The sequence below is a fragment of the Xiphophorus couchianus genome, chromosome 11 (genome assembly GCF_001444195.1).
Source record: "Xiphophorus couchianus chromosome 11, X_couchianus-1.0, whole genome shotgun sequence".
Taxonomy (NCBI): domain Eukaryota; kingdom Metazoa; phylum Chordata; class Actinopteri; order Cyprinodontiformes; family Poeciliidae; genus Xiphophorus; species Xiphophorus couchianus.
The window spans coordinates 11,837,359-11,851,740 of NC_040238.1; the positions used below are offsets into that span (position 1 = coordinate 11,837,359).

General features: G+C 37.6%; 1 protein-coding gene across 1 annotated transcript in view; it reads right to left on the minus strand.

The window, feature by feature from the left end:
* Positions 1-4,221: 4,221 nt before the first annotated feature.
* Positions 4,222-14,382, minus strand: part of capn5b (calpain 5b) — a 37,821-nt gene continuing 27,660 nt past the window's right edge. Inside the window, exons 6-13 of the mRNA XM_028030356.1 lie at positions 13,256-13,449; positions 11,653-11,730; positions 10,700-10,895; positions 9,436-9,558; positions 9,141-9,337; positions 8,712-8,833; positions 6,505-6,641; positions 4,222-4,724 (exon numbers count right to left, since the gene is read on the minus strand). Coding sequence (XP_027886157.1) covers positions 4,542-4,724; positions 6,505-6,641; positions 8,712-8,833; positions 9,141-9,337; positions 9,436-9,558; positions 10,700-10,895; positions 11,653-11,730; positions 13,256-13,449 — 1,230 coding nt within the window. The 3' untranslated portion in view covers positions 4,222-4,541. The remainder of the gene's footprint in view (positions 4,725-6,504; positions 6,642-8,711; positions 8,834-9,140; positions 9,338-9,435; positions 9,559-10,699; positions 10,896-11,652; positions 11,731-13,255; positions 13,450-14,382) is intronic.

Consider the following 14,382-nt stretch of genomic DNA (forward strand, 5'->3'; position numbering starts at 1 on the left):
AACAGTTGAGCAGTACCGAACAAGGCCATGAACATATTGGAAAATAAGTCATGCACGACACGTTTATAGGGATGCTGTACACAAAACAGGATTCCTTCACATGGAAAATCTAAAATACTGTAGCAGGTTAAAACCTGCAGAAACCTCAGGCCGTTTATAACACTCGGTCTAAAATATCAAGATTCAACAGGAACTTATGATATTTATACTGTGGGCTGTAAATATGAAACATGGAAAAAAAAACAGAGTGGGGAAGGAAGGAAAGAAAAAAGAAAGAAACAAAGAAAGGATGGTAGGAAGAAAGAAAGAATGAAAGAGAAGAAGGAAGGAAGGAAAGAAAAAAGAAAACAAGGAAGGGATAGCTGACAAATTGGGAATAAAGTTTTATAAATGCAAATATTCTCTAATTTTCCCATTCAGACCAGGAAAACCCTGAATTCCAGACTTTTCCACACTGTGCAGGAACCCTGACAATAACTGGACTGACCAGTTTAAATAACACCATGTGTGACCACTGCAGTGATAAAACAAAACAGAAAAACTGATGTGATAGTTTCTCACAAGAGACTAGCCTTACATTCAAAGGAAATGCATTGATGATAGATTACAGTTTAAATCCTAACTTCTAACAACAAAAGAAATAAAATCCAGCAGTGCATAAAACTCAAGACTGCACTTTTGAGTCAACAAAACCAAAACAAAGTTCATCAGGAGTGAAAAGCTCACACCGTGTGGCCACCTGACCGATGCAGGAAGAGTCATGGTTAACAAGAGAGAGATCCGATCATCCATCCTGCCGAGACCGAGATGATGGCACAAGCTGATTGGCAGAAACGTCTCTGCTGATAAAAACTTCCTGTTTCTTTGTCTTTGAAGTTAAAGTGCAAGGTGTTCTGCTCACACCTTCCCACAGAAATATGTCTTCCAGATACAAACAGGATCAACAGATCTGCATTCACCCACATCTGAAGCAAGGCGGCAGGAAGCAAAACAAACACACAAGCTGCGTTTCCAACCACAAACTTTGACAATATTCCACTAATGTTGAAAAAAACCCCACAATTTTATAATTGTTGTGTTTCCATTAAATAAGAAACATAATTAAGAATCTCACGTGAAGAAGTTTGTTCACGCGATAAGTCATTAAAAAACATGCCACGCAATTATCATCCAACTACTTCCTGTCGTCTTCTTAGTGGTTTGCACCACTGGCAACATCCGGTTGTTGACCATGTGATTCATGTGATGTGAAAGAAGCGTTTCCGTTGCAATTTTATGACTGAAAAACCATCTCATCTTAGTGGAAAAACAAGTTTGGTTTTGTCTTTTAAATTGGTGTTTTCTGCTGCAGTATGTAACTTTTATAAAAAATATATTTTTTGCACATTTGTTGAATCTGTCGCTGTGGTGACAGTATGGTATGAGACAGATAATCTGAAAAAAAAATACAGCTCCTCTACCTTCTACCAGTGCTAACCAGAAGCAGCCAATCAGAGCCAGGAGGGGGTTCTTAACGCTGTCAATCACCCTCAAGCTAGCTAGGTGATGCTGCTTAGCATAGCCCCCAAAGATGGCAGATAAACTGTTTTCTTGTAACAGTAAGTTGTTTCTCCACCATTAGCACATTTAGCAGGGAGTACATGAGGTTGATTGACAGCGCTAAGATCCTCCTCGCTCTGCTTGTTTGTTTTTGGTCTGGAGCACTGCATTTCTTCAGACAGCAATAGTAGCTCAGGGAGGAAGTGGAGGAAATTGAGCTTTCCACAGTTTGTCTGTCTCATATTATATTGTCACTACATGATAGTATGACCAAATATGAAAAAAACAAAAATTTTTAAAAGTTACATACTGCAGCAGGATACATGCCAGTTTTGAAAATAATTGTTTTTTGATCAAAAGTTTGAAGTGGTTTTTTGGCTGTTTCTAAATTTGTTTATTTCACAAAACTGCAATAGAAACACGCATCACACGCGTCATATGACGAACAACTGGAGTTTGTTACATACTGCAGCTTTAGGTTAATTTATGATCAATGGAAACGCAGCTGGCGTCTTCTCAGAAGCATGGCCGCTGTCTTCGGCGAGTCTTTCGGGTCAACCCGTCGGACTCTCGTCAATGGAAGCATCAGGCAGTGGTGTTGCCATTAAGAGATGAAGTGGCACACGGGGTGGTGGTTTGTGGCTAGGCCAGAAGGTTCTGAACGGGACATTAGAGAGCGAAGGGCCCGGCTCATCTTTGGTCCCATAAAGCACTTGGTTTATGTCAAGCTGAATCTTTGCACTCCAACGTCGGGGAAAACAGGGGAAACGATCAGGAGCCCCGGTTGCTAAGCTACGACTGGATATATGTGCAGCACAGGCAGAAACGTTTTCAAGCCATGCAGTTTGCAGATCGTCCAGAGCAACCGGCAGCGAGTTTAGAAGTGACGGGAGACGAGGGAGGCAAAGACTTTACACGTAAGCGCAGGAAAAGAAAGCTCCTGGTAGAGGGAGGAAATAGCTGCTGTTGGCTTTTCTTTGTAAAGTTCAGGCTGGATGCTCTCTGAAGCAGCTGCAACCTGACGAGGAGCTGAGGCGTCTAGGCAGGGGGATTGAGCTCTGACAGGAAGGGGGGCAGGTTGTAGATCAGACGGTGCTAACACTGAAAACAGTTTTCACAGAACTCCTCCCCCCATCTCCTGAAACAGGAGAGACAGACTCAGCCTTAAGGCATTGCAGAGCCCTTGGAAAGATTGGCACATGCATGGAGAGTGCAGAAATGTGTGCATAATGTATTGTATGACGAGGGCAAACTCAGTTTGTAGCAAATAATTTTGGATAATTCATTTAAAGGTGACCTATTATGCTTCCATGAACAGGTTAAGTCTATGGCAGGGGGTGACCAAAACTGGCAAATTTAAACTACTGGAGGACCACAAAATTCAATAAATGAAAAATGCAAAAATTTGTTTTATGGGATCATAAAACAAAAACTATTGCTCAGCAATAGTTTTAGTGGTCTATGGGCTGTACAAAACATGATAATTACAGTTTTTGCACTAAATCATTTTTAGATAATGAGATTTTAGTGTGGTCAGTTCAGATGTTTTAGGGCCTGTTGTGACTTTAAATGACAGGAAGGGGGGACAGGAGGCTGAAAAAACGCAAGCAGATGCACAATTATACAACTGTATATCTTTGAAAAGCAGAAGAGGATCCTTCCGCACAACAAACAAAAATGTGTTGCCACTGCACGGTCTGTTTCCGAAACACAATCCATACCGCTGGCTAACTTGCGCATGCGCTGAAGAAAGTACTTCTGGATCATTCTCAAAATATACATTAATATATTCATTTGTATTAATTAAAAAACTACTTATGCTATTTTTCTGGGCTATGTTATAATTCTCTTAATGAATAATACATTTTATAATTTGGTTCATAGATTATTATTCAGTAAAAAAAAAAGAAAAAGTAATAGGACTGAAGGAACTGTGAGATACTTTTCCTGGACAAAAAAGGGACCTTTACCTTCATAACAATCATATCTTTTATGAGATTAGCTAAAGGTGTTATCAATTGTACAAGACTATATCCCAATATTACTCCATCAACGTTCAAACATTTGATTCACAGGTACAAACATTTACTGGAAGGTTTTTGTTTTGTTTAGAAAATAGTCTTTCAAAATCCAGTAATACTGTTTTTATTCTTATTTTTAGCTATTCTCTTTAAAACATGTACTATTTACTTTTATTATAGTTTATAATAACTATAAATATTTTTTTTATTATTGTATATTTATTTATATATAACATCTACAATAACTCTTTGAAAATGTTTGAATAAATAGCAGTTATAACAACATTTCATTTCCCTGTGGGATCAATAGAGCCTTTTTGAATTGAATTAAATTGAATTTTTACAATTACAAGAATTACCAAAAGAAAAAAGAAACAAACATACCGTTCTTTGAATTATTTCTTTTAGCACATGAGCAAATTAGCTGATAAATAGATCGTGGAGTTACAAGTCAACAAGAATACACTTGTCTTTTCCAGCAGTGTTAAACCCAGCTGAGCAAACGTTCTGGAGTTGGGTTGCTAGGTAACAGAGCTGGGCCTGGGTGGGGTTGCTAAGTAACGGCGCAGTGCCTGTGGAATGTGACTTAACAATTGGGAGGTTTTTGAAACTCATAAATTTATTTCCCCCAAAAAAATTTTAAAGCGCTTGTGCTGTTTTTAGAAACAGTTGAGACCCAAACAGAAGGAGAAAAATATGAAAAATGTGAATTTTGCATAATAGGTCCCCTTTAACTGAAGATTTCCGGCATCAAAACCTGTAGAGTGGTCCAGTTTCAGATAATTTTATGACAACAAATAACATTATCCATTCTATTCTAGCAGGAATTTGTTAAAACATAACCTTTATGGCACCTTTTACCTACACGTACGGACGCAGGTATTTTGAAAAACTCCCCAAAAAGAAACAGCAGGAAAACAAAGTGAAGGACAGTGAGCTCAGAAAGATGGGTGAGCCTCCCCAGATTCGGTAACGAGCTCGTCAGATGTTGTTGAGTGTGGTGGAGGTTAAGAGGCGCACAGTGAGCATGCCCGGGATGTCGTTGTCCTGGCGACTGCCCTTGTCACGGAGGTGAAGCGTGTGCTGCTCCTGCCGCTCATTGGGCTCGCTGAACAGGACCACCTGTCCCAGGAAGGTGTCCATAATCATGTTCTTGTTGTAGATCTGAGCGCCACTCATGGGAAGCGAAGAGAAAGGTGGGAAACAGAAAAGGGTAAGAAGAGGGAAAAGAGAGAAGGAAACAGCAGATAGAAAGAAATATAAGAAGAAGAAAGAGAGCTACAGAGATTTGCAAATGAAAGCGTAGACCCAGAAGCTTTTTAAATTTGATTATGTTACAAACAAAATATTTTATTGGTACTTTATGTTATAGCCCAACACATAAGCAATAAAAAATCGCATGGTAAAGCTTCTCACTCTTTTCTACCAAAGACTGCATGACAAATATTTAAAATGTCTTCCAGTTTGAGTGTTTAATGTTCGTTAAAAATTAAAGTTTATTGATCCTTGAGAATGTGAATTGGCATTATGCCATTACTTTTATATTATTTGAAGATGGGCTCAAAACAGCAATATTATTGGTTATTGCAATAACTTCTGGAACAATTTCCAGCACAATGCATTATTGTGACAGGCCTACTAGCACATACAGTTGAAACCAGAAGTTTACATGTATCTAATAAAAATACAAATGTTTTTTCTCTCTGTCTGAAGTTACATCATGTTTTTATTACTTAAATGCCATAATAATGACAACCAGAATATGTCAGAAAAGTATTTGTTAATGTCAATATCAATATCACTTAACATACAGAATTATTACTATGAATCTAACAATTATGACATCATCTGAGACACCTCAGATGATGTCATCAGATACATCATCATCACTTGATGTCATCACCTATCAGAAGCTTTAAATGCTTCTGATAGGTTAACTGAGACATTTGATTTAATTGGACGTTCACCTGTGGATGTATTTTAAGGCGACTCCCCCACTCAGCTCCTTCAGACTAGTCAGCAGCAATTAGCAAATACGTGGTGGATCTGTACATCTGCTGAGCTCATCATACGAACTAGTATTCAGTTCAATGATCTGTTATGTTGTTTACAACTATTGAGGATTGTTTTTATGACTTGCTGAAGGCAGTATCAAAAAGAGCTTAAAGATGCCCAAATTCAAAGCATTAAATTGAGAAGTGTATTTTTGTTGCCATATTTGATATATACACATTTTTTATAACAACCAAGAGTACTGGTGATACTTGATTGTGCAATAAAATTACACTAGAAAATACACAAAACTGTCCCTTTAAATAAACTCAACCGATTTAAGTTGTTGGATATTTGTGCCCTTACTTACTGCAAAATAAAAAAGGAAAGCAAAGAGCATGATTATTAAAAGTTGAATACTTTGTGTTGTTTCTAAGATTTTACATTTTTAGATATTAATGTCTCAGTAAATTGTAATGTTCATTACAAGAAAAAAAACATCAAGCACCTGTCCAAATCGGTACCATTCTTTGCAGTCGAGGGATGCAAAAACATCAGTTTAGGGGCAACAAATATCCCCAAGGCCGCATTTTAGACAAGTTGAAGTTTGTTTTAATGTCTTTTTCAGTTTAATTTTCAAAGATATGCTATCATGGGATAAATGTCAAAATTGTTCATAATTTTTTCTCTCCATACAACCCAGCTCTTATTCCCCATTTGACTGTTATTAAATGGTTAAATCAGCAATGTCTTCTTTGTAAATATTAAACCTTTCAGTTCATGTTTTTTTTTTTTGAAACAGCAGAAACTGTTTGTTTCTAAGAATTTAGAAACCGTTGAATATTTAGTGTTTAGGCCTTGAACTGCTCGTGGCTGCCGCAGACAAGCGGACTGACCTGCAGCTTTATTCTAAACCAGCCTGGGGTGCTGAATCAGCAGAGTGAGCACTCACCTCGATGTGGATAGCTTCCTTGGGCTTTTTGCGATAAAACAGGCCTTTGATGTCAAAGTTTGGGCAATGTGTGTCTTTCTGAACTGGTGAACGAACCCTCTCTCCTTCACAGGTGATTATCACGTAAGAATCCACAGCTGCAAGGAAAAAAGTCAGAAAATTGCATAAATATTTGAATACAGATAAAAGTTTGATTATGATCTTAACCTAGTCAAAAAAATAAACTGACAACGCTAGATTAAAGAGGTTCAGATATGACTTGACAATTATTTATCTGTATTTGTTGTTACTATGTATTTTGTTCACAATTAATGAGTTAAGAGGTTTACAATGTAATTAAAATTGTGATAAATAAAAGTCCTAGACATGATGTTTGCATGAAATCTACTTGAGTTGCACAAGTCAGATTGCCAGAGACTGGAGCCAGTTTCTCCCGATCTGGCAGGGCAAGTACTGAAAAAACTGCTTATTTCTTTGCTATTTATTAAATGCATCCAAACTATTCTCAGATATGTTATCTTTGAAAATAAATGGCATTCTAAGCCTTTTAGTATTTTAAAATGCCTCTATTTGATTCCAATTCAACCTGCATTAATTTTAAAGCATTTTAATAACAAGACAGTTGGCCAAAGTGCTGCACACCGACAACACAAAGAAACAATGAAGAATAAATAGAAGTAGCAGTAAGCCATTACTTCAAACTGAGTTACAATCCAGTAAAAAAAATTACACATTTTAAGAGGAGACTTTAAAACCTGAGGAAACTCCAACAAGCGGATACAAGCGGCCGAAATGGGTTTTCTCCATAGGGTGTCTGGGCTCTCCCTTAGAGATAGGGTGAGAAGCTCAGTCATCAGGGAGGGACTCAGAGTAGAGCCGCTGCTCCTTCACATCGAGAGGAGCCACCCGGGGAAGACCCAGGACATGCTGGAGGGACTGTGTCTCTCGGCTGGCCTGGGAACGCCTCGGGATTCCCCCGGAAGAGCTGGAGGAAGTGGCTGGGGAGAGGGAAGTCTGGCCCTCCCTTCTGAAGCTGCTACCCCCATGACCCGACCTCGGATAAGCGGAAGAAAATGGATGGATGGATGGATGGATGGATGGAAGGGATGGAAGGGATGGAAGGGATGGATGGATGGATGGATGGATGGATGGATGGATGGATGGATGGATGGATGGATGGATGGATGGATGGATGGAGACTCCAACTGTCTGATGTTAAAAAGTAAATAATTTCACAGTTTAGGTTAAAAGTTATTCTTAGGTTTTTAAAGGTCGTTGACTCTTCAGTTATAAAATTCAAGAGGGGGATTCTCAGGGGATTCTTGTTGCAAAGTGATTCGTTCTTAAATGTTTCCAAGTTATTTCCAGTCTTTCATCACATTTTGACTGTACTGAAATAAACCGGATTAAAATAGACCATATTTGCCTTTTCTATGAAGCATTTTTTGTAAATAAAGCTCTTTAACTCCTTTAAGTAAACTGCAGATTTTAATAATGAAGTGGGCTTCAATTAAAAGGCTTAGTAAAGCTACTACTAAAATGAAATCAGTAAAATAAAAAGTATAAGGAATGGCAGCCAGGAGGCGCTGTGGTACCTTTTGCTTCATCCTAAACACTGTAGCTTTGTTCACGGGTTCCCAAGTATTTCCAGGCCACGATCCCCCAAAGAGCATTAACCTCTTGCTGGGGACGCCCTTTGCTAATCGACACACAATGCTACAAAATATGTAAAGAAACATCAACTGTTAGATAGCCCTGAGATCTGTGGCAGAAAATGTTTACTATCAGATAATATATTATGACTCTATCATCAAATAACACAATTTTTCATTACAATATCCTCTCTTTTGATAAGAAAATATGTAATATTTTAGATTAATTCCATAAAATTTTATTTTCTCTCATTTGTTTCTCAGAATATTTTAGATTTCTTGCTAGCGATGCTACCTTAAGGAGCGAAGCAGCTTGATGAATTTGACCAGCAGCCAATCAGAAAATGAGCATCAGAAATAATGTTCATATGATTTATTTTAACTTATTTTTATTAACAAAAAAAAACACACACAAAAAAACAAATTTAACATAAAAAAGATTTATGTGATTAAATTGGGGTTTTTTTGCATTTTCTTCCTGATTTTCCCTCTAACTTTCTACGGTTTCCACAGCGCCCCCTTGAGGACCCCACTCAGACTACAGCTGCTGTTTACCTCCGTTGGTGTCCTGTCCCTGAAGCCCCTCAGCACTCACTACATGGACCTGAGTGACCAGCTGAGGGTAGCCACACATCCCTGTCCAACAGGTCTGAGGAGGATCGTCCAGAGTCAGCTCTCTGCAGAGAGAGTTTATTGAAACACTGAGATATTTCAACCTGAAGGCGTTTCTGCTGCTGCTTTCCAAAAAAGCAACAAGCACTTTCTATTAATTTTTAACACAAACAGAAAGTATAAGCATGCAAGGTTTATGACATTAGAAACAAAATGGATAAGCTCATTATTTCTGCATCTTTAATGAGTATTTTTGTAGAGATTTAATAGTTAAGATTTAAATGACCATAGAACCTGGCAATGATCAAACTGTCTTTATAATTTCTTAAAGAGGTTGAATTACAAGCTTTCTTGGTCGCCCCTCTTAATTACCTGCAATCTGAAGGCACATCAGTGAAGACCCGGAGTAGAAATTCTCCCTGCTGCCCGGGGTCAAAGGTGGTGGGGATGATGACGTATCGACCTTCCTTTAGCTCCTTCCTCAGGAAGACGCAGCGCGAGTTGATGTAAATGGAACCGGCTACTTTCTGCTGGGCTGTGTGCATACGGTACTTTCGATTCAGTTCCACCTGCAGATTGACAAGATGTTATAGCAGAAGTTTGGAAAAAAATAGAAGCAGTCGTGTTTTTATTGGGGGGGTTTTCTTTCTTTTTGTGGTGTTTTTACCCGGTGAATATCGAAGCCGATAGCAAGATTTTCCCCTTTGCCTTCTTTGGGTGTGGCTCTCTTCTCTTTTTGCTGCAAGCAGATCAGCACCTCGTCCTCCACCTTCTTCACGTCAAACACATACTGGTAGGAACAAAACAAGAATCCGTTATTACCCTCTGCACCTGGTGACCAGCGATGAGTTCAGCTTCTATGCACCTCAAATCTGGAACAAACTTCCAGAAAACTGCAAAACTGCTGAAACATTGAAACACTAAAACTAAAACCCACCAGTTCAGAGTTGCTTTTAAACCATAATAAATGGAACATTAATTAACATATTTGATTTGTAATTTTGATGATGGCATTTGACAAAACGTAATGTTTGTAACGTACTGATTTACAATTGGTGACTGCATGATGTGTTTATGACAGATTTTAACTAGGAAAAAATGTCATTGTTGTTAAAAATGAATAAAAACAAAGTTAAAATGTAACTTAATTTAAACTTAATTAAAATTAAGTTATATTTTAATTTAATTTCAATTAATAAATTAATTAGGCAGAAAGGTATATTGTTTACAGTGCATTCAGGTTGAGCTTTTTTTTTAAACTAAGTAACTAAGTAAAGTAATAAAAACAATATTTTTGAAAATAAGTAATCAGTAAAGTAAACATATAACTGTCTTGGGGAATTAATCAGTAATTAGCAACTAATTACTATATACAAATAAGACTGGACATAATAAATTAATAACAATGTAAATCCCCACAGACATGCGGTCAGTATCAACAGATAGTACGTCTGATAGAATATTCAATAATTTCACTGAACTGCAAAGAATTCTGGGAAATGTAGGCAGAGGAAAGTTTTTAGCTGCTCAACTTCTCATGGCCAGGTAAGCTAGGTTGGTGACATCAGCTAACTCACTCACTCTTTGGTTACCTAGCAACAACCTGGTGAGTAACAAGTAGTTTCAAGTTCTCTCCAACTTCAGTTGCCTAGCAACAACCTGTTGCACAAATTGCACAGCAGCAGTTTCAGGTTTTGCCACCGTGCCTCATAACTGCTTAAACATAAAAATCAGCAGCATGGAGAGAAAACTGGATGAAACAGGGAGGTTTGGCACCACCGGTTTAGCAGCATTTCTAATATTTAAAACAAAAAACTGATCAATAATTATCAATGTCAACTGATATAAACCCCTTATATCGTGATAGGTTTTGCAGCCATATAGTCCAGCCCTCTTTATAAGTAACTTGCCCAACACTGCTGCTGACCGACCTGAGGGTTCTGCAGGAAGGTGGTCTTGTGGTTGATGCAGCCTCCGGATCGGTTCCGAAGAGGGTCTTGGCGGTGAATCCAGGACCCCCTCATCACCTCCTCCTCCCAGGTCTTGTGGATGCTCAAGTAGGAGGTGTTGATGAGGCGGCAGAGGATCAGGTCAGTGAAATACTGGCAGAAGTCATCAAAGTTCATCCTGCAGCAGTACAGGCAAAGAGGAGAAGATAGACCGGAGAGAGTCGAAACCGGCTGGAGGAAAAGAAGAAGTTCTTAAATGGGTTCAAAATGAAAGGAAATCAGAGCAAAGAGGAATGTTAACAGGTTACAACGAGCCTTTCAGCCTAAATGTTTTGGCTCATCAAACAAATATCAGACAATGATAAACTAAAAAAGCAAAAAAAGTTTTCTTTATAGGTTTAATTGGTTAAACGAAAAATCCATCCAGACCAACTTTGCTCTACTTAAAATTGCGATTGATTCCCTTGTTCAGTCATGAATTAACATTGTTTTTTCACAAGTGAAAGCCTGATTTACAAACAAAAGATATGCTGCAGTTACTTTTAAGTTGGAATAAGTTTTCACTATATTGTCAACCAGAAATTAAAAAAGCACAAATTATCATTTTTTTTGGAGGGAATTACAGTTCATATGAAAATCTAAATTGGCAGTACAGTAACTAATGTACCAAATAGTGCATCTAAAAATGCAAAAAAATAACATTTCAAGCTGATTTGATTCTGTAGTGTAATATAAATTAATATTTATCATTTTCCACAGTATTAATTTAACATTATCACTATCCAGAAAATCTTCACTTCTCTCTGCATTACACCTAGCAATATTAAAATCTTTTGTATTTAATAGTACTATTAGCAGTATTGTGTTGCAGGATCATCAGTTTAACCCATGATAGTCATATTGGTACAAAGTGTTAGAAATATTCTGGGTCTCACCAGAACTCGCCGTCATCCTGCACGGTGACGCCCAGCTTTTCTCTCTCACTCTTGCTCACCTTGTTCCACTCCTCAGAGCTGAAATCAGCAGGAACACATGCACCTCGTTGAAGCAAACCTGCACTTTATTATTTCACACACAGTCTATCGCAAATATTGCAACACCTTGTTTTTTCTTCTTTCAGAGTTGTACATTAAATGAAACTCAAAATAAATAAACTAAAAAGTAACATTTTACCTTATCTGACTTGCTTTAATACAAATTAGTTCTATTTATAAAGTGCATAGAGTTTTTGCCGACTCCTTTGTTTGTGTTTTTTCCAAATGTTACAAAATAGGTTCAAATTAAATGGGACAGAACGTTTTAAGATCAATAAATGATGAATACAAGACATTTGATAGATTTTAATTGTTAAATGAAAAAAGTTACTGACTGTTTCAGACAAATTAGCATGAAAATGTTTTTGTTCAGTATCTTATTGACCTAACTATCTAGATATCTACTACAACTACCACTTCTGCTACCAATAATACTAATACTACTGGTAGTAGTAGAGATAGCAGGTATACTACTACTGCTTCTACTGCCAAACTGATACCACTACTGCTGCTATTACCAATACTTCCATTACTACTATATCAACTACCACTGCAGCTACTATTAAACAAATAAATAAGTAAATGAATGAAAGCAAATAATGCATCAGTCACACATGATAACATAAAATGCTCCTACTACTACTACCACTATTTATACTCTTACTGCTATTACATATAGTAAATAAATACAGTGAATCATTCACACAACACAATGAACTGCTTTAGTTTGCATAGCTCAAAGCTAAACCTTAATGTCTGCTGTGTGTTCACGGCTCTGGGGAATCATTATAACTTCTAAGTGTGTCTCTGTTTATGATCGACGGCTCCCTCCTAAAAGCCTCCCAGCCTCCACTCAGCAACAGGTTGGATCGAACCTCAGCTAAATAATTCAGCGACAGTCAGTGAATGAGATGATTCACGTTGCCTTAATGACATCTGTTTCTTTCACCCCCATCAATAATTCATATTCCATTATTACCCAGACTTACCACCTCCCTGCTTGGTTTCTGCAGAGGAAGGTCCTTCATGTGAGTGTTATCTGTTCCTCAGTGGAGCAGAGATGGACGAGTGAAGCAGAACTCCTGAAACCAGCCGTCTGAAAGGGCCGAATTCACTCCCTGTTGTTCACTGGGAGGCCCATTAGCTTGATTGCATTTCCATTTTTCAGTGTCTGTGTGACATTTCCCACTGTGTTGCCCTCTTGTCTACAATGTGTGCATTATTTATGGGCTGATCTCTGTCCAGTCATCTGAGATTTGCTCATTCTTTTCATACAGTCTCTTAGAAATTAGCGTGTCAAAGTCAGACTCAGAGGAACATCTCACTTTTGGAAATTAATTCAGAGAAAATGTTTAGACCATTGCACAGCAAGGTCACATATTAAACGATATATTCATTGTTTCTCCTCCTTTAACAAACACAGACAATTCAGTTATATCAAATTATGACAGATGACAGCAGCTTCAAGAGTTTGAAAATGAAACATTTGCAGCATTGTGTTTACCTGTCACTCCACGGGCCGCTCCACTCCTTCTCCCCCCAGGGGTTCCTCATGCGGATCATGTGCAGCTTCTCCGATTTGAAGAAGGCCAGCAGTCCGTGACCGAGCCGCACCTTCCGAACGTCTGTCACGGCATAGGCGTGGCCTTTGACTAAACCGCAGTCCAGCCGAGCCTCCATGTCTTCCACTGTGGTCGCCTGGATGAACGAAAGAATCAGGATTCTGGAAGAACCAAAAAGCTAAAGACAACATGATCCTTTACTCTGTGAAATCCAGAAGAAATAAACATCTGGGTCAGTGGGAAGATCTTTGTAAAGCTTCTATGTTGGAATGTTATTTTCTTTCTTTAAAGTTTCTTTTCAACACTTAACATCAGTAATCGTCCGTTACTTAAAAGTAAAGGTAAATGTAACATTATTTATATAGCACATTTTCAGCAACAAGGCAATACAAAGTGCTTAGGGCTGCAACTAATAATAATTTTACAAAATTATTATTCTATTGATTAATCCCATAAGAAGAGTTTTTTTTTATTATACTCAAATGCAAAATGTATGTATCTTTTCATTCAGTTTTGGCTTAATTACTGCTGTGAGTATGTTGTTCTTTCAGCATTTGTATGTTCTAGTTAACAATTAATCGATTACTAAATTAGTTGACAGCTATTTCAATAATCAATGCATCATGATTAATCTTATTAATCGTTTGATGCTTACACAATATAACATATTTTATTACCCACTAAGATAATCACTCTCTTACGAATAGAAAACTACAGATGCTCCTGGATTCTGAAAGTATGATGTCATAAACTTTTAGTTCATAGAAGTCTTAATGCCGGATATTTCGTACATTATATTACAGAATATTTCTACTAGGACGAAACGATTAATCGGAATAATCATGATGAATCCACAATTGAAATAATAGTCAACTAATTTAGTAAATGATTAATAGTTAACTAGAGTGTACATTCACAAAAAACACCATTTGATGAAAAACACTCAGAGCCACTCAGAGCCGTAATTAGGGAAAAAACTGGAAAAAAAAAAGTCAATATACGTATATTGTACTGTATATAAAGCTTAAATGAAAACTCTGGAGAATGTGCCAATTTTTTTACCCCATTA